General features: G+C 35.3%; 6 protein-coding genes across 6 annotated transcripts; 1 reads left to right on the plus strand and 5 right to left on the minus strand.

The window, feature by feature from the left end:
• Positions 1-1987: 1987 nt before the first annotated feature.
• Positions 1988-2593, minus strand: CBG15093 (the record flags this gene model as incomplete). Its single annotated transcript, XM_002632839.1, has 2 exons — positions 1988-2100; positions 2482-2593. 2 exons carry the CDS (start codon positions 2591-2593, stop codon positions 1988-1990), a joined length of 225 nt encoding a protein of 74 aa, XP_002632885.1.
• Positions 2594-3838: 1245 nt separating this feature from the next.
• Positions 3839-5854, minus strand: CBG15092 (the record flags this gene model as incomplete). The annotated part of the gene is made up of 3 exons (XM_045242518.1): positions 3839-3982; positions 4227-4637; positions 5732-5854. Coding segments are annotated over 3 exons (678 nt in total), but the record flags the coding sequence as incomplete, so codon positions are not given.
• Positions 5855-18458: 12604 nt separating this feature from the next.
• Positions 18459-19694, minus strand: CBG15094 (the record flags this gene model as incomplete). Its single annotated transcript, XM_002632840.1, has 2 exons — positions 18459-19095; positions 19432-19694. The coding sequence occupies 2 exons, from the start codon at positions 19692-19694 to the stop codon at positions 18459-18461; spliced, it is 900 nt and encodes a 299-aa protein (XP_002632886.1).
• Positions 19695-20083: 389 nt separating this feature from the next.
• On the minus strand, positions 20084-23005 carry CBG15095 (the record flags this gene model as incomplete). Its single annotated transcript, XM_002632841.1, has 5 exons — positions 20084-20281; positions 20956-21254; positions 21518-22606; positions 22657-22816; positions 22865-23005. The coding sequence occupies 5 exons, from the start codon at positions 23003-23005 to the stop codon at positions 20084-20086; spliced, it is 1887 nt and encodes a 628-aa protein (XP_002632887.1).
• Positions 23006-23694: 689 nt separating this feature from the next.
• Positions 23695-24434, plus strand: CBG15096 (the record flags this gene model as incomplete). The annotated part of the gene is made up of 4 exons (XM_002632842.1): positions 23695-23762; positions 23844-24040; positions 24088-24199; positions 24251-24434. 4 exons carry the CDS (start codon positions 23695-23697, stop codon positions 24432-24434), a joined length of 561 nt encoding a protein of 186 aa, XP_002632888.1.
• A 203-nt stretch (positions 24435-24637) lies between these two features.
• Positions 24638-26088, minus strand: Cbr-set-29 (the record flags this gene model as incomplete). Its single annotated transcript, XM_002632843.2, has 2 exons — positions 24638-25083; positions 25269-26088. 2 exons carry the CDS (start codon positions 26086-26088, stop codon positions 24638-24640), a joined length of 1266 nt encoding a protein of 421 aa, XP_002632889.2.
• Positions 26089-26592: the final 504 nt, after the last annotated feature.

Genomic DNA, 26592 nt, shown 5'->3' on the forward strand with positions numbered 1-26592 from the left:
CCCCCTCAAAATGCAAATAGAAAATTTCGATATTGAAAAAGGGGGCGGAGTCTCGAAAATCAATAATTTCAAAATCTAAAAAAGAGGCGGAGCCATGTGAATCGACACCACAGAAAAAAATCAAAAAAAGGGGCGGAGCCTCTGGAGTCAAAAAAAAAGGAACTCTAAAATTCCAATTTGGGACAATTTCCCTCATCTAATTTTTGTCCCGCCAATTCTACTTTTGATCTATTGGACCAGAATAGTAGATCAAGCGAATATACAGTTCTACGCCAAGGCTATTTTTCTACATAATTTTCCGGGTTTTTGAAGTAAAGTAAGCAAAATCGATCGGAATTTTTCGAGGGGCGGAGCCTCGTAAATCGAGCAAAAATGGCTGAAACTTCGATTCGGAAGTCGAAAAAAAACAAACAAAAACGAAGCTTTCTCTTAAAGCTCTCAGAATAAACAAATAGTTTTCCTGCAGACCCAATTTTTGATACCATCCACGTGGCGCATATCATCATCACTACCACACTACCAATAAATATAAATATAAAAAGGTCACGAGAGGTGACGAGAGCCCTCGGCTCCTCCTCATTTTTCTGCAGGAGGATAGGGAGCCAACCGGAGAGCCCGCACAATTTTCTAAGCGTGTGAGTAAATAGAGTTCGAATTTCGTCGTCGCGTGAAAGAAATTGTGTCGATAGAAGTGAAGAAAAAAAGTTGAACTAAATAACTATGGAAGAGAAGGATCTTTGTGCTCTTCCACGCCTAAATTTGCCACTGAAAACTGAGAATTTGGCCACTTTTCTGTGCGCGGCTGGAAAAATTTTCAGTCTGAAAATACGAATATGAAGCTGTGTGGGAAACGTAAAGCTAGAAGAGAAATTTTCTTCTCGAGCATGTGAAAATTCGGGAAAAAAAATTAATTGAGAAAGTTCACCTGCTCTCAATAGGATGATGGGAACAGAAATCTAAAAAATCGATGGAAACAAAAATGTTTACGGAGGAGTAGAGGACAGCAGCAAAGCCGCAAAAAAATATCATAGGATGTTTTTTTTGCTTAGCAGGGTCTCTCGGTCTTCCGGCTCGCTAAAAAAACAACGGAATTAATTTAAACAACTAGCTAAGCTGAAAAATCGCTAGAATTTTTTTAGACTTTTGAAAAAATTGAAAAAAAATACATTTTTTAATCAAAATTCGATATTTGAAAAAATGGAAATTCTCAGAATTCGAAATTTTCAAAATTAAGAATTTTCCGAATGTAAGGAATCAGGGATTTCGCGAAATTCTCCGGGGGAGCAGAAAAATTAGGTCATACTGAAAATCAGGCAAAACAAGTTGCGATCTGGCGACGGAACAAATTGGGTCAATTTTGAATTTTCTTGATTTTCCAGCGATTTTTGCAGAAAATAACCGTTCTCGAAATTTCAAAATTTAAGATTTCCGGAATCAGAAAAAAAAACCGGTCATACGGTGAAAGTCCAAGTGGCAAGACAAGTTGCGCTCTAGCGAAGGCTCTGTGGCATTTTTCGCTTCAAAAATACGAATGTTTTAATGTAAAATTTCGACTTTTCATATTGAAAACTTGAATTGTTCAATGTAAATTTTAGGTCGAAAATTATTAATTTTTTGCAAAAAAAAGGGAATTTTAAAGACGAAATTTCAAAATTTGGGTCCCAATTACGGATTTCTAGCACTGAAAATATGAAATTATCGATCTAAACCTTCACAATTTTTGAAATTTTTCGAGTCGAAAATTCTGATTTTTAGGTCCTTTAACACCAAAAATTATGAATTCTTCAATCTAAAATTTCAAACAGAATATTCTGGAAGTCAATAGCAACAAAATTCTATCGGAGAGAAAAATAGATTGAATGTCACAACCAAAGTTCAGTTTAGCGACGACAAGAGACAAAAAAATCGGATTCTAATAAAAATAATTCAAACGGCGAGGCAGAAAAAAAACTCAGAAATTTTTATTCAAGTGGCATTAGAGAGTGTGTCAGGGGAGGAGACACAGGAAGTGTGAAAAAAGGAATCGGGTAAAGTTCACTAAACTGTCTGTGTGTGTGTGTGTCAATCGTACAATTTCAAAACCAGTTGTAGAGACTGGACCTGCAAGTATAGGAGGAGAAAAAAGAAAATAGAGAGAGGAGGGAGCAGAGAAATAGAGGCATTCTCTCTCTTTTCTGCAACACCAACCAAATGGTCCCATCCGAAATATATTGCATGTCTATTAAGACGTAATCAAGCAGCGCCGCTTTGTGCGTCCATCATCATCATCATCTTCAACGTCTTCTGGAAACGACGACGCCTCCTCCATCATCTTCTTGAATTATTGACCAGAGCTTTGTGTCGGTCGCGTCCATTGTGTCCTCATCTTTTTACCCTTTTTTCTATTGTTGTCCCCCCAAAGAAGGAGGAGCAGAAGCACTTAGTTCTATTTTGCAGGGGAACAAAAGTTGCCAAAATTATTTTTGGCCTAAAAGAACTAACCGTTTGCCATGTAGCTACTCGCTTGCAAATACTGTACAAACTGCTGATGACGTTCGGCTCGTGTCAAATTTGCACTGGACTCCTCGTTGAATGTGAAGAAGTTGTGCTGCATTTCGATTATCTGAAAAACAAAAAATAGAAAATTCGGAAAAATTCAAAAAAAAGCGAAAATTCAAAAAATTAGAAAAAAAATCAGAAAAATATATAACTTTTGAAGATTTTGAAATTTTTGAGAAAATCGTAAAAAACTAAAATTCAGAAATATCGCTAAATTCGATAAAAATTCAAAAAGTTCAGAAAATGAGAAAAATATCAGAAATTTCGAAAAATTCAAAAAATATACAAATTTTTGAAAATTCGAAGAAAGCAAAGGAAAATGTGTAATGTTCAGGAATTTTGAAAAATTCAAAAAAATTCCGAAATGTTGAAAAATTCGAAAACTCCATAGTTGCGACGGGCCGGGCCGGGCCGGGCCTTGGAAAAATTTGTCATGGCACGGTCAGTTGGCGCCAGCTTCGATTTTTAGGCAAAAAATATTGTTTTTTTTTGGAAAAAAGTTGTTTTTATGATCTAATTTTAAGCTAAATTGTAAATATTGAATTTGTAAATGGTTAAAGGTGGGGGGACAGGAGATTTTTCGTAGTTTTTTTGTAGCTAGAGTATGCATTCTACCGTCACGGTGTACAACGCTTAAAGGAGGCCAGACACCAAAAAAAAAAGTTTTCCTGATATTTTGCATAGAGAACCCCCATGAGGGGTTGAACCCATGACAGGCAGCTCAGGGGTACCAGCGCCGCTACCGGCTGAGCTACTGGGGCGCGAATGCGCCTGACGACCGATGGTCTACATAAGCGCGGGGCGATTTCGTCCCCCGAAATTTTTGCTGTCTCGCCTCCTTTAATGTCACTCTGCGTACAGCTGTCGTCCTCGTCTTTATGTATGCAATCGGGCGTGCGCTTTCTCTTTGCCCGCGTGGCTCAGTCGGTAGCGGCGCCGCACCCTCAATCATCGCCCTCACAAGTTCAACTCCCCCCTTTAAACAAAATTTTGGAAAGTAATTTTTTCTTAAATTTTCCCGGAGGTGAGATCGGATGGAAAATTGCATTTTCAAAGCAAAATAACAGAAATTTTTTGATAAATTTTGATCAAAAAATACCCATCCGGGCCTTCAAAATTTTTCAAGGCCCGGCCCGGGCTAAAGTTTTCAAATTTTTCAAAAATCCGAGAAATGTTGAAAGAATCAATCTTTTGAAAAATTCAGGAATTTCGCTAAATTCCAAATAATTTTAAAAATAACCTAGATTTTTTCACCTGCTAAAATTTTTAGCTTGAAAAACCCAAATTTCCAATGCCGAACCTTTCTCAGTGGATGTTGTAGACTGGCCATCAGGAGAAAACATTCTCCGACAGCTACCGATGGACTTTTCGCATGATGGAACATGAATATGTGCCGCTTCCATTGATAATTCTTGAACAGCTCACCGACAGCGCTGGCGACGACCTGGAAATCAAAATTTTGGCGGGAATTTGAATGTTTCTGTTGAAATTGATGTTTTTGCTGTGTCTGTGTGTCCGATCCTGATTGTTCCTTTAAAAAATCTAGCTAAAAATTGAAAAATTAAAGTTCAAAATTTTCTAATTTGAAGCTGAAAATCGGTGAATTTTATCTCATGTCAGACAGAAAAAAAATCCAAAATTGAGCAAATTTTTAATAAATTAAAAATTCAAGTCTCCCCGAATCTCACCTTGTACGGGCTATTGATTCTTGTCATTAGCTGATATTCCTTCTTATCATCCAAACTCATTGTGAGCCCAATCGGAGTGATAATCGGAATACCATTCTTCCAGTACGGCGACATTCTGGCGACGGGAGCAAGTGCATATCCATAGGCATATCCGATGATACAATCGATTTCTTTCAGAAGCAATTGCTCAACTGCTACGTTTGGACCAATTGCATCGGAGAGTTTCGAGTCTCGGTAGATCAAATTGATTGAGTTATTCGGTAGGATACTCTCATTATAAACCCGTTCCAATGCCAAATCTGCCAGTGGTTTCACTTTGTGAGACGAGAAATAGAATGGATTCTTTCCGAAACTGAAGCTGTCATCTTCGGGAAGTGGAATGACCAGATGGATTGGGTGTTCTGCGGAGATCTGGAAAATTATTGATTTTGAATTTTCAGATTATTTTGTTCGAATTTTTATTTTTTTTTTCAGAATTTTCAGTTTTTTTTCCGATTTTCAGAATTTTTCGGCGAAATTTCATTCATCAAAATTGCAGAGTTTTCAAAGATTTTTCAGCTTTTTTTCAGATTTTTCAAATTTTTTCTCGTGATTTTCAGATATTTTTCATCAAAATTTCAGACTTTTCATCGAAATTTCAGATCTTTTTTTCAAATTTTAGATTTTTACCGTCAAAATTGCAGATTTTTCATTGAGATTTTCGCTTCTTTTTAAGAATTTTCAGATGTTTTTGTTGTAAAAAAATTTGGTATTTTTATCGAAATCTCAGTTTTTTTCAAAATTTTCAGTTTTTTTTCCCGATTTTCAGAATTTTTCGGCGAAATTCATCAAAATTGCAGAGTTTTCAAAGATTTTTCAGCTTTTTTTCAGAATTTTCAGATTTTTTTTTCTTCAAAATTTCAGACTTTTTATAGAAATTTCAGATTTTTTCATCACAATTTTAGACTTTTTTCAAGTTTTCTTGTCAAATTTTTTTGCTTTTTTTTTCAAATTTCACATTTTTTCATCGAAATTTTATCTTTTTTTTTAGAATTTTCATATTTTTCTTTCATCGAAATTTCTGTTTTTTTTTAAATCTAAATTTAAAAAAAAAAAATCTAAAAAAAAAAAATCTAAATTTTTGTCAAAATTTAGATTTTTTTCATGGAAATTTCAGCTTTTCTCGTCTCAATTTCAGATTTCTTGTGTCAAAATTTTAGTTCTTCAAAAGATGTTCAGCTTATTTTTTGTAGAAATTAAAAAAACAATTTTTGTCAAAATACTAGCTTTTTAAAGATTTTTCACGGCAGCTCACATCTATCGCATGATTTTCAGCCTGAAAATGCCTAAATTGAATCTGAAAAATTTCAGATTTTCAGTGAAAAAATATCTTTTTGAAGCTGAAAGTAATATTTTTTTTGGCTGAAAAAATTTAATTTTCGGTTGAAAGTGATCAAAAATTTTAATTTTTAATAGAAAAATAGTAAATTTTAAGAGGAAGTCGGCCATTTTTGAGAAAAACTCACCTCTTCGAACTGCTGCCTTCCAGGCTTCCCGCCGCCAACCAATGCTGTGTGCAGAAGAACAAGAAGCAGTACATGAAGTACCGAATGGTTATATATAAATGTTCGCGCGTAGTTGATCCACATTTCGCACTCATCTCACCATTCCATTGTGCCGTTCCTGAAGAAAAACCCTCTTTCTTATATTACTTTTTTTCTCTTCAGCGATAAGAGAGTTTCGTTTCTGCAAAAAGTGCGAGAATTCTTTCAGTTTATTTGATGATAAATTGATAAAAATCGGTGCAGAAATTAGGTAAATAACATGAGGGGAAAAAAACTAGATTCGAATCTGGCGCCGTAATTGGAGTGTAATGGAGCGCGCTTGCTTGGGCATAAATTAGAGGGAGTATTTAATTTTTGAATTGAAATACTTTTTCAGGGGGGGGAAGAAGAAGAGGAAAACACACAAATAAAAAAGGAAGAAGACTCACAAAGAGTGTTTGATTTGATTTATTTTTCTTTTTCCTCATTTTTTCGATGTTCGAACACACAGAGAAGCCCCCAAAACTATTTTTGATTCCAAAAACACGAATCGAAAATTAGTAAAGAAGCAACGAATTGTTGTCTAATGGGTTCCCAGCACACGAAATTACATTCAAAAGAGTAGAAAAAAGGAACAAGAAAAGACAAAATAACAACAAAAAACAAGCCTATGCACATAGCAAAATGAAGAAAGAATAAAAGAAGAAGAGGAAGAACATATAAAAGAAATAAAGACGTTTTCTATCCGTTTCCTGCTTTTCCGAGAAAGAGATATGACGACTCAAGTGGGTCGTGGAGTGAGAGAACCTCCTAGTTTTATTACTTTATCAATGGAGCGCGGCTGGCATAATGCAAAAGGTGCCACATGTGACAAACGCGCTCTAGTGTATGACTACAGTAAGTCGGTTTATTTCGAGAATCTATGCGACTTTAATTTTTTTTGTTTTTTGATTTTTTTGCTTTTTCTTTTTTTGTTCTAGTCGAAAAAAGTATTTTTCAGCACAAATTCTAAAAACTCTGAACTATGAAATTCCACAATTTCTGAAGCTCCAAAAATCAGAAAATTACCTAAATTCTGAAAAATCCGAAAATTCCAAAATTCGAAAAATCGATTTCTCGGTTACCGTAACCGCGCTCCACTGATTTTTTTTCAATTGAGGCCTGCAGATGCGCTCTATCGCACTCCCGCTAATTTTGAAATTATCTTACTTGATAATTTCAAAACACTAGAGTTTGCGGTAGAGCGCGACCACAAGACTTTTTCTGAGTAAGTGTGCTCTACCGAAATGTTCTTCATCAATTGCAAATGCGCTCTATTGATAGAAAGCCATGTCTACAGTAATCCTTCAATGTTTAGGCTGGATATAAAAATGTTGCAAAAACCTAGAAAAAAGTTATTTTTTGGGTTTTCTGCAACAAGAACAAAGGAAAAAACGGCATCAGATGGAAGAGAAAACAAGAGAAGAATCGTGGGAAACAAGTCGAAATAAGTCAAAAACTTCTGTCTTTTTTTGAGAGAGAAAAAAGAAAGAGAAATTTTTTTCCTAAAGTTTTTTTTCAAAGTTTTTGCAGAGCAATCACCTAGACAACTTAAGTTTTTTGGCTCTATTCAAGGCTTTGTCTCAAGTGGAAAGTGACTGAAAAGTTGTTGGAAATGGGGAAAAAATGGAAAGAAACTTGACTCGCAAAGTTAATTTGACCTATTTTTTCATTTTTATTCAATCCCTAATTGGACATATTGCTCAGTTCTTGGCTCAGTTTTCAGAAAAATCGGGTCATATTTTTGATATCGTTTTTCAGATCGAGCTTGCTCATCGAAAACAGCTCACACAACAAATTACGGTAGCAAATACGCATAAAATTTGAAATTCAATGTTTTCAAGGATTCAAGACTTCAGGAATCTGAGAATCTGAAAATTTGAAAATTCGAAAGTTTCATTAAACCCGAAAATCCGGAAACCCAAGTTGCAAATTCTAAAAATTAAATTAAAAATGTAGAAATTTAAAAACCTAAGCGTTCCAAAATACCCGAAATTCCAAAATTCTAAATTCTAAAAACTCCAAAATTTCAATAAATTTAAAAATCCAAAAAAAATCTAAACTTCCAAAATTCATAAATTACCAAGTTCCGAAAATTCTAAAATTTCCGAAATTTCTGAAATTTCAAAACCCCAAAAAAACGAGAGAGTTACAGGATATCAAGAATCTAACCATCCAAAACACTGAAATTTCAAAAATTTTGAAATTCCAGCAATTCCGAAATTTCTAAAATTCCACAAAATTGAAAGAATCCGAAGTCTAAAAAAACTGAAATGTTCCAAAAATCCACAGAGAAAACAAGAAATCGGAAAAAGCTAATAATCCAAAATTTCGAAAATTTCCATTGTCTGAAAATTCTGAAATTCCATAATATCCAAAATTTAAAAAAAAATTCCGAAAGTCCAAAAAATCCAAAAATTCCAAAACACAAAGAATCCAGGAATCGCAAAATCCAAGATTCTAAGATTCTAACATCCGCAGGGATTGAAATCTGGTAATCTAGAAAATTGAAAACCAGTAAATCTTTCAAGTAGGAATTTCAGAACATCATGATCCAGAAAATCTTTAAAAATGCACATCCAATTTTCTCTGAGAATTCTAAAATTCCAAGTTTTCGTTGCAAAAAATGAAGCTCTTCTTCTTTTTTTCTAAATTCCAACCGCAAGAAAAAGAAGAAGAACAAGAAGAAGAAAAGTTATTTGGTTTTCTGGGGGGAAACGACCAGAAAAAAGTACATAAATATTGTTGGAAAAGAGTAAACAAGGAAGACCAGAGAGAAAAGGTTTTTTTTTCTTGTGCATGGAATCAATTTTTATTACTTTGGAAACGGAGAAAAAGAACAAAATTCATGAGAAATACTGATTTTTGGATTCGAAACGCGCTCTAACGAAAACTAAAAAGTCCAGTAGAGCACATTTAATGACTCTTTGATCTTCAATACGCTTTTATTCCGGGTTCAAATGTAAACAAAAAAGTGGAAAATGGGTGGATGGGAAAGGCGAGGGAGGAGGACGATCATTAAATTATTCTAATGAGTGCGAGAAAAAAATAGATTGCTCAGCACTAAATTTGAGAGTAAAGAATTTGGAATTTTCTGAGAATTCAAGGTTTTTTACTGGTTTTTTTTTATTGCGAAAGTTCGAAAATTCGCCAAATCAACAATTCAAAATTCAAAATTTCAAAATTCAAAATTTCAGGAATTCTAAAATTCAGAAATTCAAAATTCATAAATTCAAAAATTCGGAAATTCAAAAATTCAGAAATTCAGAAACTCAGGAACCCGAAAATTTGAAATAAAAAAAATCTAAGATCTAAGAACTTTCAAAAAAGTCGAAATCAAACCATTTAGAAATTCAAAATCTGGGAATTTGAAAATCCAAAAATATGAAAGATTGGAAATTCAGAATTTTGACTAAAATACTAAAATTCGGAGATTTTTAAAAACAAAGCAAATTTTTACAAATTTTCAGAGGCTTGTAAAATTTTCAGTTTTGAAATTTAAAAATTAAAAAAAACGATTTCAAAACACGAATTTTCCAATTTAAGCCTCTGATAGTGAGTCTAACTGCCCAAAAATGATGCTTAATGACTCACAATTTAACAGGGAAAAACAGTTTTATGTCTTCCAATTTCTATTTCTCCAATTTCTTCAAAATTAAAAAATATAAATGTCCAAAAAATATCGAAAAAATATTTTTCAAAAAAGGAGACTGCCCATCAAAAATGTGTGTTCATGTTTTGATGTGTTTACCCGAAAAAAAAGAAAGAAAAAGCTGAAAAAATGCTCTAGAGGAAAAAAAAGTTATGCACAAAAAAAGATGAAATGACGGACTGAAAAAAAGGAATTGGTTGGATTTAAAGGCGCATAGAGCATGTGGATGAGGGGTATTGAGAGTCTTCTTTTATGATAATATAAATGGGATTAAAAGATTTATTTTTTCTTATCGATATCTTATGATGGCATTTGCAGGAAGAATTCAGAGACTTAAAAGAGAAAAATCAAGCAATTTGTCTTTTTTGTCTTCATAAAAATATTTTCCAAATTTTCAAAATTCCAAAATTCTCAAATTTAGAAAACTTAAAAACTCAAAATTTCCAATGTTAAAGAAATTCCAAAACTCCAAAATTCTCAAATTTCAAAAATCCGAAGTTTCAAAAATTCTAAAAACGCGAAATATCCTATAACTTCAAAAAACCAAAAATCCGAAAATCTGAGATTTTAAAGTTCTGAAATTCAAAAATTAGAGATTCCACGACTATAAGATTCTAAGAATTTTGGAGTTCAGATTCCCAAATTTCAAAAATCCACAAATTTTTAAAATTCCGAAATTTCAAAAATGAAAAATTGGAAATCTGGAATTCTGAGAAAAAAAAACCAATTTTTTTTGAGAATTTTTAAAAATTCAAGATTTCATTCTGGCTGAAATTTTATAGAAATTTCTGACATTTCACAATTTTCGAAATTTCGAAATTTTGAAAAATGGAAAATCTCTTTGAATCTTAAAATCTAATGAAAATGATCTTTCTCAGGAATGAATTCTTGAAAATAGAAAAATTTGAATTCAATTATTTTGGTTTGAAATTTCAAAACTTTCTAGAATTGCTCAATGACTCATGGAGATTACGGTGCTCACTAATTGGCCATCTGCAAACACCATCACGTCGGAATACAGATAAAGAAAAGCTTTGAAAGGTTTAATTTTGCAAGGAAGAATTGATATAGGGATATTTGAGAGCCCTCAATATCCTATGAGCCGAGAGAGCAAATTGATAAGATTTTGGTAAATAGAAAAGGCGAAAAATTGAACTAGTTTAAGCACAGAGAAAAGGAAACTGCTCAAAGGAGACAAACAAAAGCGAATTTTTTGGAAGAATTTGGGGAAAAGAGAGAGAGAGAGAGAGAGAGAGAGAGAGAGAGAGAGAGAGAGAGAAGCAGATATACCGAGATAAAGAGACGAGTGCAACCGACCTACTAAATTTGATTCCCCCTTTTTTGTGTGGGGTAGGGTTGAATGGCAGAGAGGGGACATCACACGACCTTTTTTGCAGAAAGAGGCTGCAGGAGAAAAAAGGGGCCGGGCTTATAACTTGTGTTCGAAGGAGTGAGCCAGATGGACAGGATGTTTACTAGGTTACTGTAGTTTTATGAGGATAAGAGCAATACAATAAAATGAGAAGAATATAAAGGTTAATTGAATCATTTCTTAAAACGAAGTTCAAATTCCCGCCAGACGTCATCTCTAACTTATGACTTTGAGCTAATTTATCTCGGTTCATGTGAGAGATGTCAAAAAGTGGTCAACTGATAAAATGTTTATCATAATATCACCCACATTTTATCTGTTGACAACTTTTTGATATCTTTTACAGGAGGAAGTTTGATATATGAGCTCAAAGTTGATAGTTGCGAGGGCGCTCTATTAGAGTGTTTAAGGAAAATAAAGAAGTTGTGAAAACTTTAGAAAATTTGACATTTTTAGAATCTTTAAAATTTCCAAACCTCCAACAAAAAATAATTCAAAGATCAAAAAGTCCAAGAGCAGTTATATATCCCCCTCCCGGAGAGATAACAAAATGACCCTTGGGGTGGTCAGACACACACAAAAATCAAAAATCTGATTACACAAAGAGAGAGAAAAGATACACGAACAGCTGTTGAGTTTGTGTTGCACGACGACACCCAGTCTATGAGCCCAGGGGGGGGGGGTTGCATGTGCGCTCTATTGATAAACTTAGAATAGGATACTGTTAAGGATAATTCAATTCTTTTAAAACAATAAATATTTTTTCAGCTTTCAGTTTGTATGAATTTGAAGGTTTGCTTTCTGAATTAAAAAAATTTCATTGCCCCTTTCTGTTCAAAATTTAAAATTTCAGACAAATAATTTTTCCGTCACAATTTCACTTTAAATCAGTTTTACTGAAAACCCCTAATAGAAGGGCCTATCAGAGATTTCATGGTAATTAAGGCCGTTTGGGCGGGAAGGACAAATTTCAATAGAGCGAAAATCAAATTTCAATAGAGCAAATTTGCAATACTAAAAAAATAATCAATGTTCCTGGAAAATAGGTATATTATCCAAAATTCTGGAAATGCAAAATTACTGAAATTTTTTGTCAATTTTCAGGACATTTGTTGCAGAATGATTTAAATTTTTCAGCAAATTTTGAGCTTAACACATTATTTTTTCTCAATTTTCAAATGTTCAGAATTTAGGAAAAACAATAGAAACCTATAAATGAATTTCTAGAAAATTGGATACCGTAAAACCTGTAATAGAAGGGCCCCCACACTGTCAAGTTTGAGCTCAATTATCTCGGTTTCCGTAAAAGATATCAAAAAGGTGTCAACTGGCAAAACCCTTCTGATATTATGATAAACAATTTATCAGTTAACACATTTTCAATACATTTTACAGGAACCGAAATGAATTGGCTCAAAGTTTAAACTTAAGGGGCCCTTCTAATACAGGTTTTACGGTAAATTAATAATATTCGATGAAAATCACATTTTTGTGTTATACCTTGAAAAAAAAATGCCTAAAATTTCAGTTGAAAACTGCAATTCATAATTTTCCTATCAAAATTTTAATTTTAGTATTCTGCGATTTTTGCCAAATTTAATCAATCAAATTTAAAATTTATCAAATATAATTATTGTAAATATACTTTTCTGAATTTCCAATAAATTATTTGACAAATGAAAAATTCAATATTCACTAGTTTCCCAACATTCTGAATTTTGAATAATTTAGAAGAAGAAAATTTCAATAAATTTAAAGTCAACATAAAATAGTAAAACAAATAGTAGTAGATCAAAAATGTTCTCTAATGCGTATTAGAGGGAGCTTAATCCAAAATCATATGAAATACATATATTGCAGAAAAGCGCGAGAAGATTAGCTTATCCAGAGAGGTGCGAACAAAATAAAGTGTGACAAATATTGATTCGAAAAAGCAAGCGGTGGTTTTGCATGGGGGGCAAAAAGCACTCATCTATTCTCTAATCTGAGAAAATTCATTAGTACGTGGTTGGACACGGGCTCTGCGGCTCACAGGAGCAGCAAAAAAAGACCCTTCTCGTTTTGCAAGACATCCCGCGAATGAACGAATTCTTCGTTTCCTCCTCATTCTCTAAATTGGAAAAGTGCACATCACCTCACTTTTCATTTCCCGTTTTCCTCTTTTTCCCCCGTTTTTTTCCAACTTAACCTCTCCGAAACCACAAAAAAGTCAGAAGGAAAAAAAATAGGAAAGAGTGGATTTCAAGAGAGAGACGCAGACAGTGAAACGGAACAAGGAGGACAAGGTGACGAAAATGAGCAGCTCTATGTGGTGCACCTCGTGAGAGAATATTTGATGGATTTATATGTATATATGTGGATTCCTAGATAGAGAGAGGAATAGAGAAAAAGATGGGATCTGCATAGATACATAGGAAATTTTTATGCAAATTCGTCCTTGACGAAGGAGGGAGAGAAAAAAAAAACGAGAAAAATCATCGGATAATGTGATGAATCGGAAATGGCGTTTGACCTACAAGTGCTTATTCTTGTTTTCTGAAAAAAAAAACTAGCTGAGTCATAACATGGAAATATCTGGAAATATTTATGTTCGCAGGTGAATAAAAACGGACAAATTCTGTGAGGGCGGAGGGCATTTATTTATTCTCGATTTTTAAAAATCTGGAAAATTACTTTTGCCGTTTGTACCGTAAAAATTGACCCAATTAACCTAAATTTATAGAAAAGTCATTTTGGCGTTAAACCTCCAATAGAAGGGCTCCTAACAGTCAATTTTGACCTAATTTACCTCGGCTCTTGTAAAAGATATCAAAAAGTGGTCAACTGATAAAATGTTTATCATACTATCAAAAATTTTTTATTAGTTGATTTTTTTTGATAACTCTTACAGTAACCCAGATAAATCAAATTAAAGTTCACAGGTTCTTCTAATACAGTAAAAATGATTTTAACCACTCAACTGATAATGAAAAAATTCAAAATCTTTCTAAAATAATGAAACCTTAAAGTCCAATTACTGAGGAGGGTTACATGCATTGTTTTGATTTCAGAAATTTTCCGAAAATAAAAAAAATTAAGAAAATCTCAATTTTCATGTTTTTCCCTAGAATTCTCAAATTCATGAATTCCGAGAAATTCTGGGATTCAAAAAAAAGCAAAATCAAAAATTCCTAATATCCGAGAAGTTCAAAATTTTCTAAAAATATGAATCTAGGACTTTTAAAAGTTAAAATTGGACATCTGGGCAAACAGACACAAAAACATTAAACTGATAACGGAAACCAAAAAACAGTTTTAAAATTTTTTTTTAAAAATCTGGGAAATTTTCTAACTGTCAGTTTTAGGAAAATAATTTTTCAGAAGCATTTTTTAAGTTTTTGAAACCGTAATTTCAGGAAGTGTAACTGTGAAATTCAACATTTTTTAAACGATATTCCCAGAAATTAAAGTCTAATTTTGAAAACTTTCAAACTAAATAATCCGAGAAATTCAGAATTTCCAAAAAAAATGACAAAATCGGAAATTTCGAAAGGTTTAGAAACTCATAGATTGGAAAATTTTGAATTTATTATTTTCTAAATATATTTTTTTTCGTAATTTCAGTCCCCCCAAAAACACCATTGTTTCATCCTACACAGTGGCAATTTGGGAATCTTATGCCTACCCTCTTCTAGACTAAAACTTATCCAGACAAGAACCCCTAACACGAATCGACAGCTAAAATCCTCCGATAAATTTGCTCTACTAAAAACTGACAGAAAAAGAGTCCCATAAATTCCAATGAACCCCCATTTAATAATGCTAATCAACTGGTGCACACATCGAAACAAGATACGAGAGATTAGAGAAGAGAGAAGAGACGCAGAGAAGCTAGAAAAAATAGTAGACAGTCCGTTTTGTGATGACTCTCAAGTAGGGCTCTGTTTGAGGGGGTGGATAGGGGGATATAGAGTTCAGGAGAGAGAGTGAGAGGTTTAGAGAAATAGACTGTTGCGAAAATGAGAGAATCGGATTAGAAGAAAAATCTGGAAAAAAAAACGATTCTAGAAGGAATATGAAACATGGTGTCAGGTGTAGTAGACACAAATTAATCTCCGGAAGAAGTGGGCGGGCCACAGATAGGGGGCGGAGCCAGAGAAGAAAAAAATGCGCTCTTTTGATAAAAGTGTATTAGCAAAAGAAAAAAAACTAAAAACTTCAAAGATGAAACGTCAGAGAATGAGCCAAAGATGAAGCGTTCCCCAGGGGAATGCTCTCAAAAAAGAAACACTTTCTTTTCGGAAAAAAAGTAAAAATTTTTGAAATTTTTTAATTTATACATGAGATTCTGGATATCGGACATCTGGAAAAACAGACAAAACTGAATATTCTCGAAAGATCTAAAAATCAAAAGTTGTGAAATTCTTTGAATTTATAATTTTAAGAAAAATTCAAAAAAATGTTTTTGAGATTTTTAGAAAATTTGAGAAATTCAACATTTTGAATATTTTGCATTAAGTTCCAAAAAATTCTGAAAATCCAAGAAATTTCAGAAAATTCCAAAAATAACGAATTTTCAAAATATTTTGGAATTTCCAAAAAAAAAGAAAATTCAACAAAATACAGATAATTCAAATTTTTTTGAAAATTACAAATAAATTTCAAAATTTCCAGAATATTCAGAAAATCCAACAAATGTTCAGAAAGTTCAAAAAATCAAAAATTCATGAAAATTCCAAAATTTTCGGTAATTCCAAAAAATTCAAGAAAATTCAGAAAATCCAAAAAATTCTCAGTAAATTCTCAAAACTCTCAAAATCAGAGATGAAATTCAGAAATTTCGGAAAATTAAACTAATTTCTGAAAAGCACAAACATTCCAAAAAATCCAAAAATTTTCAGAAAATACAACAATCTTTAGAAAATCCGAAAAAATTCAGACAATTTCAGAAAAACTCAAAAATAATACAGATAACATAAATTCCAATAATTCCAGAAAATCCAAAAAATTCTCAAAGAATTTCAAAAATTTCAGAAAATCCGAAAATTCATAAATTTGGAAAGTCTTCGAAAGTTTGTAGTGCAATTTTTTGGTTGGAGAAACTGAAAATGTTTAATTTTACAGATTTCAAAATTTTGAATTGAACTTTAAAATTCTCTGAGTAAAAAAATATTGGTTTCTTAAACTTTTTTTTTCATAAAATCCGGAAAGAGTTTCAAAAATCTAGTAAAAATTGTGAGTATACAAAAAATATTATGGACCAAAGATTCAAGAAAAAAATGTGGAAAAATGTGAATATCTCTGCGTTCCATGGTCATAACCCAAAAGTAAACTTTGAGCAGCTAACGAGAGAGAAAATGAGAAAAAATAAGAGAGAAAAATCTATTTTTTCTTCTTAGAGGAAAACAAATCCCATTGCATTTTTTCGTCCGCCCCACCCAAACATTATGAAGCATCTCATCATTTCTTCTGCATCTTTTTTTCTACTAGAGGTCCTTGCAGAAAAAGAAAACTTATGAGAAATACTCCTATAACGATTTTCAGATTCTTATTATTGTTTTCTATGAAAAAAGAAATATGAAGAAAAAAATAGGTTTTCAAAAAAAAGCATCAAGAAAGGGGACATTTTCCAAAATAGAGGAAAGAAAAAAATAAAGACATACACAAACAGGCACGCAAGAAGATGTGAAAAACGACACCTTTTTTATGGGGGGAAGAAAGTGATGTGGGATAGGGTATGTATGTTCAGTGGAGCGCAATTGATTAAATCTGGTGAATTTTTGGGAAAGGGCAGATGGGTAGGAGGGATTGGGTTTCAAAAATGTTCAATTTTTAAAAATAGATCCCAAAACTACAGTAATCCTCATTTTTCCACATTAAAAAATGAATCCGGAAAATACAGTAATCCTTCTTTTTTCAATCCGGAGAAATGAATCTGAAAACTACAGTAATCCTCATTTTCCAATTTTGGAAAATTAATCCAAAACTACAGTAATCCTCATTATTTCTATTTTAAAATTTGAATCTGAAAACTAAAGTAATCCATATTTTTCAATTTTGGAAAATAAATCGAAAACTACAGTACTCCTTATTTTTTCAGTTTTAAAGAATGAAGCCGAAAACAACAGTAATCCTCATTTTTCCAGTGCTGAAAATGAATCTGAAAAATACAGTAACCCACACATTTCATTTTTCAAAAATTAATCTGAAAACTACCGTAACCCTCTTTTTTTCAATTTTGAAAATGAATCTGAAAACTACAGTAATCCTCATTATTTTCAATTTTGGGAATGAATTCAGACACTTTTCTGGAACTTAATCTAGTCCTAAACTTTTTTGGAATCAAAACTCAAATTTGATTTTAAAAAAGACAAAAAGACGCGGAAAACACTTCTGGTACTGATTGAACAGACACATTATGGACATATTATCTGATGATTGGATTTTTAATGAGTCTAGACCTCTCTAAAGGGTTTTAGAGTAACATATTGTTTTAAAAAATGCTTTACGAGAATTTGGAAACTTGTGAGAGCAACAAAGCAAAAAATAATTAATTTCTAAAGAACAAGGGAAAAAATGATGTGTTGCCTGTTGGGAAAATGTCGAATTCATAAAAATCACCTGTCATGAACTACTTGGCTTGGAAGGGGCTTGTCTACAGTTGAAAATGCGGTCTAGTGCATATAGGATGAAATGAGATTACAGTAAGAAACTGAACTAGACAATTTTTATTAGCGACTTCTAACAAGGGAACCACAACAACTCGCCAATTCAGATTATGATGAAAGTTGTAGGATAGGTAAAGGATAGCCTATCTAGACACCCCCGGGAAGTTTTGGAACGCACTCGCCAGTTTCAGCTCTCACAAAATTTCAAAATCCCCTTCTATCAATATAGCGATTTTTCAAACAAAAAGTTTCCTTGAAAACCTTTAAAAAAATTATGTGTTACCTCTAGACACATTAAAATTCCAATCACCAGATAATGTGTCCATAATGTATCTGTTCAATCAGTACCAAAAGTGTTTTCCGTGTCTTTTTTGAAATGTAGTTTTTTTTTGTTTCAAAAAATGTTTACGACTAGATTAAGTTCCAGAAAAGTGTCTGAATTCATCCCTAAAATTGAAAAAAAAAATTACTGTAGTTTTTTCTGTTCATTTTTCAAAGTTGAAGAAAGTGGATTACTGTAGTTTTCAGATTCATTTTTCAATATTGAAAAAATGATTACTGTAGTTTTGGATTCATTTTTCAAGAAAAATGAGGATTACTGTAGTTGTCGAATAAAAAGTTCAAAATTGAAAACAATGAGAATTACTGTAATTTTTAACATTGAGAAAAACGAGGATTACTGTAGCTTTCAATTAAAACTTTCAAAATTGATGAAATGAAGATTACTGTAGTTTTCGGATGCATGTTTCAAACGCACGCCATCTGATGTGGAGGTGAACGGAATTCCCAGAAGGGAAGAAATTCGAAATTTCTCGATTATCGCAATCTGAGAAAAATCAAAAGATTCAGATCAAAATAAGTATCGGAATATATCGTATGTTCCTTTAAATTTTTTATGACGAATAATAATTTTCAAATCTAAAAATCTACAAAAAAAGAACGAACAAAATCAACAATCAGAAACGAAACAAAAGCTATTACGAATTCTAAAAGAAGAGCTTAAGAATACAATTTATCAGATCGTTGGCTACTGTAATACTCGCGATGTACTTCATTTTTCGGTGCGAACACTTTCCGATCAGCCAATGAAACGACGCATCCAGATGGAATTCCGTGGAACACTTGATCGATCGATTTCAATGCAGAAGTGATTTTCAGCGTCTCCGTCAGCTCGTATCCTCTAACATCAGCACTCAATTGACGTTCCTTCTCAATTTCCGTCTCCTCACACAAATATCCACGATTCTTCGCGTCCATATAATATTCGATAAGACTAGCTGGCGGCGTCTTCCTTCTCGGAACCACGCGTCCTTTTTCAAACCACGCCTTCGGATTCACCGCCGCTTCAAGACTCTCCACATCGTAATACGCGGTTCGCACCCGGCCGCCAGCCTTCTCAACTGCAGCGATCGCCGATTGTGTCGCATACTGTACTTCGATATCGATGGGATAGGGAAACGAGTCGGCGCCCTCCTCGGTTAAGTCGAATCCGTATTGTCGGATTTTCGGGTTGATTTGAAATTTCTGAGTGGCACATAGCGTGGAGACGTCGATTGGAAGACGTGGATTGATCCAGCCAAGATCGATGAGACGAGCCAATTCGACGAGCGATAGGGGAATGTATTCGCGACGGGTGCTGAAAACGTTTGATTTATTATTCTAACTTTCTTGTGACCTAGTTTTTTATTTCCAGGTCATGGCCTAATTTTCAAATTTTTTTTCAATTTTTTTCCTAGCTTTTGAAATTAGGTCATGACCTAAATGTTAAGTTATTAGGACATGACCTGGAGTTGGATTTTAGGTCACAATTTAGATTTCGAAATTAGGTCATGACCTTGATTTCAAAAATTGGGTCATGACCTAGATTTTAATTTTTAGGTCATGACTTAGATTTCGTTTTTTAGAGAAACTTGAATTTTCAACGGCATAAAACTTTGTCACATTTTATCCGTAAAGTTCCAGAAAACCGTACTTAATATCCGCATTGAACAGCTTCTCCCCGGGATACATTCTCTGCCACGGACGGAAAAAATCGCCCCAAATCCAGCCGAGCGGCGGTTTGGCGGCTCTCTCCAGTGCTCCCTGCGTGTGTCCCATCTGATTGTGTCCCTTCTTCAACTGCCTTCCCGCCGTCCGAGCTCCAATATTGTCTCGTGCGTCCTGAATCCGAACGCGTGACGCTTTTTCGACGATTTGAAGCGCACGCTCCTTGGCACTTCGCAGTGCTTGGGACATCTGAAATTTTGCGATGAGCAATTTAGGGTGGGGAGCGGGGAATTTCGAGATTTTCAGGTAAAAAATGGTTTAAAAGCCACAAAAACAAACATTGAAAAGTCACAAAAATGCTTCTTATTTTTAAACATGGCAAAATGATAATAAAGATGATACACGACCAAAGACGGTTAGACGGGGCACAATTTATATACAGGAAGATAAGTATGATACCAGTTGAAGAGAATGGTGGGAAGAAAACAAACAAAAAAAAATATATTTTCTTTGGAACTCGAGGAATGATGGGTGAGAAACAATAACTGGGGATATTTTTAAATAAAACATATCACAAATTATGCTATGGCAAAATTCGAAAATTTTTCAAAAAAACACTAGATTCTTAAGGATCAGGATCACTCGAAAACTTGATAGGCGAGTGTGGAAATACGTTGGCGACGTGTCACGACGAACACTCCGACGGCTCCAATGGATACTCCGCTGAGGATACAGAAAATGGCAAGAACGAACATCGCGCCGCCTGTATATCCAAGGAATCCAGTGTCGGTGTCCGGTGGGAAAGATTTCATCGCAGAAGCGTCGGCGATCCATTCCTGGAAGAAAAAATTGATTTATCGTAAGACTTGTAATAGAAGGGCCCCCTAATTTTCACCTTTGAGCCAATTTATCTCGATTCCTGATAAATATATAAAAAATTGATCAACTGATAAACTGTTTATCATGACATTCAATGCCTTTTATCAGTTGACACATGTTTGATATCTCTTATGGGAGCTAAGATAATTGAGCTCACACTCGACAGTGTGGGGGGCCCTTCTATTACAGGTTTTACGGTAAATTGAAGAAGGAAAGTCATTTTTTGCTTTCAACGACGTTTTTAGGGGATTCTGAATCTTTTAGCAATAATGATAATAGGGAAACACCGCAAAACCTGTATTAGAAGGGCCTTTTTAATAGAAGGGCCCTCCGAGAAAGGCTTGGAAAAATAAAAGGGCCCCCGTAATAGAAGGGCTCTTTGTGAACAGGACCCCCTTCAAAATTTGATAGAAATTTGTTGAAACTCTATTTTTCGATGAAAATCTTGTTAAATTTCGGTGAAATTGGCAGATTTTCTTGAATTTTGAACGCTTCGTCGAATTTTTCGATGCAAAATTTCGGAAAAAAACTGGCCGGAAGAATAGAAGGGCCCCTCTAATTGAAGAGCCCCTGTAATAGAAGGGCCGGCCCTTCTAATACAGGTTTTGCGGTAGTTTAAAAAGAAACGAACCTCCTTCTGTCCTCCAACTTCCACCACAATCGGCATTTTCTCCGAGAACAACGAGGCGTTCATTTTACTGAACAACTCGGCTGTCGTTAGTTCGGCAGTGTAGTTGTATCCCACATCTGATGGCTGCACAGTAGTCTTCTCAGCTAAACGAAGCAGCATTGAGAGGCCACCATCACCATTCTCCACGTAGAATACGATCACTCGGTAAGGGATGACTGCGTAGACGTTCTTTGAGATGGTCTCGGCGACGGCCTTGTTCAGATTGCTCAGTCCTACGCTCTGCAAGTTGGTGATGTTCTCTGGAAAAATGTTTATTTTTAGAACATTTTTTGTATTGCACGATACTGTCAACTTTGAGTCAATTTATCTCGGTTTCTGTGAAGGATATCGAAAACCTGTCAACTGACAAAACACTTCTGATATTATGATAAACAATTTGTTAGTTGACAACTGCTTCGTACCTTTCACAGAAAATGATTAAAAAGTTCAAAGTTATGGGGCCCTTCTATTACAAGTTTTACGGTAGAATCCGATTTTCAAAAAAAAACCCTCTAAAACTCACTATCTTTAATGGGCACGACCCAGGTGTTATTTGCGAAACTTCCATTATCGTAGCATCCAGCCATTTGTACCATAGCGAGATTCAACTTGGAAGTTCCAACTTCCACACGAGTCACAATCAGAGACTGCTCGATTTTTCTGGTTTTCGCGTCGAATCGATTCATCGAATGAACCTCTCCGTCATTGGTGAGATGGAGCTCAACGATTTTCCCAGTTCCAGCACTATCCAACGCTCTGAATGCCTTGAAAGTGTTTCCAGCGAGATCTACGGAATCTTGATACGAAGACCATCTCAATTTGGGATCCACCAGGATATCCTCCATTCTTTGCATGGTGAGTTGCTTCTTGTTGTTGACAATGACATCATTTGTGGTCTCTGGAGCTGGTCCGAAGGTGTCACAAGCCCCATTCTTCATTGTGAACTCGTAACCGTAATTGTAGTCGTGTAGGATATAATCCACTCCTTGAGAATAGTTGGAAGACTTCAGGAGGTTTCGGAAAGAGGCTCCAGCAACAGCGAATACCTTGTTTTGTTTCGAATAGAAGACATCTACGACTTCGGAAGTCTTATTGACATAGTTGTAATAGCTAAGCACAGCTGCATACTCATCCATTGGCTTTAGTTTCAGCTCTGTTTCGTTTCTATTCGCACAGAAGACTCCATGAGCAAGCTGAGCATTATCCTCAACTCCATCTGGAATATCATATCGATCGAATTCAATTGAAATGTGATTGTCTGGCATGGTAGTGTTGAAATCCTTGAGTTCTGCGAGACGAATCGAGAGAAGGATCGGATTGGAGAACTGCTTGAGAGCCGGAGCAATCGAGTCATCGCCAGCGTATCTGAGCTCAACGAGTACTTTTGTATCGTTAGCACTCGTTCCGTTCACACATGACACCCATTTCATTGTGTTCACTCCTCCAACAACGTCGAAATTGTTCTTAACGGCGTATCCAGTGTTACTTCTGATGAAGTTCAGGACGCCGTCGACAATACTGGCAATGGATGAGGTGTTGTTGCCAATGATACTATCAAAACGTGGCACTTTTAGGATCTCTGGAGGAGCTGCTTTGTCGTCACAGTCGCCGTCTGGAAACCAATTTGCTCAGAAGGTTGGATTATTTTTATTCCGAACTCACTATTGGTGATAAGCTCGAAATGCTTGTCTCCTGTCAATGACTGAATCCATTTTTGACTAGAATCGTCTTTCTTGATTTCTATGACTCGGAACTCTTTCGTAGCGGTTTCCTTCAGAAGCGTCGTCTTTCCCTCCTTCCAATTGGTAACTGAGCCGGAGATCTGGAAAGTTTCGGCTGATTTTTGTGTTTTTCATAGAGAAAATCATACTTTATATGCTTCTGGAAGTGTCATCTTATCACTGAGCTTCTTCTGCTCGGCCGGTGGATTTGTGCACATGTCGAGGAGCGGGGCAAAGTCCACAGCGGTGGACAGCCCGATCAGAAGGGCCAGTACAAGTGGGGCTTTCATAGCCTGAAAATTGGGAACTGAAATCGGGAATTGAGGAAGACGATTAGGTTTTGAAAAAAAAAAAGAGAAAATGGATGGTATAAATATGTCGAAATAAATAGCAACAAAAACATTAGGAATACAGCTGTGAGTCATCGGATATCTTCTGCATCATGTTTTTTCGAAAAGAATTTTAAAAAACTCAATCTTAAAAATGACATAATTCGAATTCGCCACTTTCCAAGCCTTCAAAGTTCGTTTTGTCAAGGATAAGACAGAATTTTCAAAATCCCGAGAAATCCAGCGAAACTTGATGGTTTTCAACAAAATCTTTACTTTTTCAGACTAACTTTTATCAAGAAAAACGAAAAAACAACCCAAAAATCGAATCGAACATGTTTTCGCACTCGAAAATGGCTTAATCCTCGTAAAACGCCGGAATAGCGCCGAAAAAAAAATCGTGACTGCTGTTTGGCGTTGGAGCGCGTTTGCATTCACATCGATTTGGGCTCGAGACCACGCAAATTCCGGAGAAAAAAATTTTTATTTTCGAGGATTTCTACATTTTTCGTTGTTATTAGGCTTGATTTTTGCAAAATAGGCAAGATATTACACAATTTCTTGTTGTTTCGAACGTTTTTTCAACGAAAAAACCATTTTGAAAACCTCTTTCGTGAATTCTCAAAAAAAAGTGTTTACAGAAGTAAAAGATGACTGCGAAGCGAGTTCCGTCGAAAATTGTGATTGCTGGAAACTCGAAGATGTCGCTTAATGACAGGTAATTTTTCAAAAATCGATTTTTATCTTTTTTTCATTTTTTTTCAACCAATAAAACACTCTTTTTACAAGAGTTTTCCAGATTCTCATCGATACCAAAACCACGCCCACGTGGTGCGCTTCTGAAGGCTCAGCACAAAGGTCCAGTCAAAGTTCGCAATCCATATTCATCGAATCAGCAGGTTGTCTACGTGGATTCTCAGCAAAACGCGTTCCAGCCACATCCAGTCGTTCGTCGTCCCCGACCATCGTTCCAGCACCAACGGGCGGTTCCGTTTCGTATGTTAACCTTTTTGTTTTATTTATAAGAATTTCGAATTTTCCAGAAAGCCGTGTCAGTTTTGTGAGCACTGTCCCGGTGCAGCGATTCCATCATCAACGCAACAACTTCGTTCAGAAGGGTCAACAATTCTCCGGTGGCTTCAAGAAACCGTATAGGTATGGTTTTTTTTCAAATTCTTAACATTCGAAAACCCAAAAAAATTCCAGACAAAACTTCAACCAGCAGAATCAGCACCGTCCGAAATTCTTCCAGGCGCGCTTCAACCAGAACCCCCGATTCCAGAATCAACAGCAACGCGCAACGTTCCCCAAAAAGAAGTCGTTGGCAGAGTTGGATCGAGAGCTCGACGACTACATGAGAAAACCAAAGCACACGCCGATCACGATCTAATATATTTTTCCCCTTTGCTTGGTCTATAAGCATCTATATTTTTTCTATATTTTGTAAAGCTCCCCTTCTCCCCAAACGCATCTCTATATGACCCAAATTTTCGGGATTAAAACAAGTCTTTAATTTAAATATCTAACAAATTAAAATCAACAAGAACTAAGAAATTATGCCTAGATACAAACTAGAAACAAAAAATAATTCAATTATTCTTCAGATCCCTTTTCCTTGTCCTCTCCCTTCTCCACCGGACTCCTTGGCTTCTGGGACGAGTCGTTCGTTCCGAACGACTCGATTGCCACGTCGCACACTTTCACCTGCTCCTCCCACATCCATTGCACATCCTTCGGCATTTTCTTCGTCTTCTCCACCACGCCATTCCTCAACTCTTTCAGCATGATCTCTAACTTCTCATCGATTTTCTGATCCACTTCCTCATCGATGGGGTCGTGTGAATAGATTATCTTCTTCCATCGTCCGTTCGCCATTTGCCAGTGCTCTAGAAGCATCACACGGACGTTTGTACGCAGCGACCAGCTGGGCCCTTCATCAGTTGCGTAGAGGTGACTGGGTAGGCCGACTTCTTCGAGAACCATCTCGTGTTCACGAGTCACTGCGATACCAGCAATTTTGGCTAGGGTCAGGAGGACTTCTAGAAGGAAAATTGAGGCGAAAAACTGGATTTCCTGTGGGTTACGTGAAAATCCACGTCATAATATTTACAAATTTTTTCTAATTCTATAAAATTCATTGTCAAAATTATGACGTGGAAAATATTTCACGTGGAATTCAAAAATTCATTTTTCACGTTTTCACGTGAATTTTTAAAAATCTCACCTTGTGGAATCAGAACCTTGGCACCCAAATTGTTGGGCAACGTGAATCCGTACTCCACCAGAAGCCGTGCATTGTCATGTGCTCCATAGCACACAAAAACCTGCTCTCCCTCCATAATCTGCCGTTTCGCCTGCACAACATACCGCCCGTTTCGCTTCTCGTGAATCGCCACACCCTGATACTTTTGTGGATCATGATTCAACATGTCCACGTAGGGAATCACTGCAATCGTATCGCCATCCGAGTTGTCAACGTTGTCGTGCTCCTCGTTTTCCACAAAAATGCAACGTGTGTTCACCACATGCCACGCCCACAGTATCTTGTCGTGTGTGAGCTCGGGGAATAGGCGACGGAGCTGAAAAACTATTTTTTTGCGAACTTCATAGTGATCCCCTACTTTTTCTGAAATCTCCGAAATTTCTTTCTTCTGATCTACCCAAAACTTTCGTATCGATAATGGAAGTGTGTTCACATCATAATCGATTCCTTTGAAAGCGGGCGTATCGAATTCCTTGGGCAACACTTTCAGATATGGGCTCCAAGCTGATGTTTCAAAGTCCTCGAAACAGAAGAACATTGTCAGAATTTCCATTGGTTTCAGCTTCTCGGTGAACTTGGCCATCTTTTTACGATAGAATGGGAGGTCTACAACGAGTGCCGAGTTGATCATATCGTACTCTGGAAGGGTGATAATCGGACGTCCGGCACGGAATGTAGTCGTCGAGTAGATTCCATTTCCACAGTTTCCAGGTGGACATGTGATTTCAAGACCGTCGAATTTGTAGCCGCGCGCTTTGCACCAACCGATGAACTCGTTCATTTTCTAGGTTGGCTGAAAATATGGATTTTTCAACTTTCTGAAAAATTATTTCCACGTGAAAAGTCAGAAGAAATAAAAAAATTTTTTTTACGTAAAAAATAGGAAAATTATTTTTTTTTGAGTAAAAATTTAGAAATTTTTTTACGTGAAAATTCAGAAGAATTCGTTTCATTCGGAAAAAATTATTTTCATGTAAAAAATTCACAAATTATTTTTTCACGTGAAAATTCTGAAAAAATTTTTACGTGAAAATTCAGAAATTCATTTTTCACGTGAAAATTCAGAAAAATTCGTTTAAAGGTGGTGTGCGGTGAAAAATTTTATTGCTTTTCTTTGTGCAGAATTCCATGTAGATCCCCATAAAAACAACGAAAAAATTCAAAAAAATTCCTTCATTGAGAAAAACGGTATCGAAAAGTCAAAGTGGGAACCGTTGGCCTAGCAGTCAGGTGTGAGTTTTCTAGGCCAACTTCCGGTAAAAGCGCGCGGAATTCGAATTTTTAT

This window comes from Caenorhabditis briggsae (genome assembly GCF_000004555.2).
Source record: "Caenorhabditis briggsae complete genome, chrI, whole genome shotgun sequence".
Lineage (NCBI taxonomy): Eukaryota > Metazoa > Nematoda > Chromadorea > Rhabditida > Rhabditidae > Caenorhabditis > Caenorhabditis briggsae.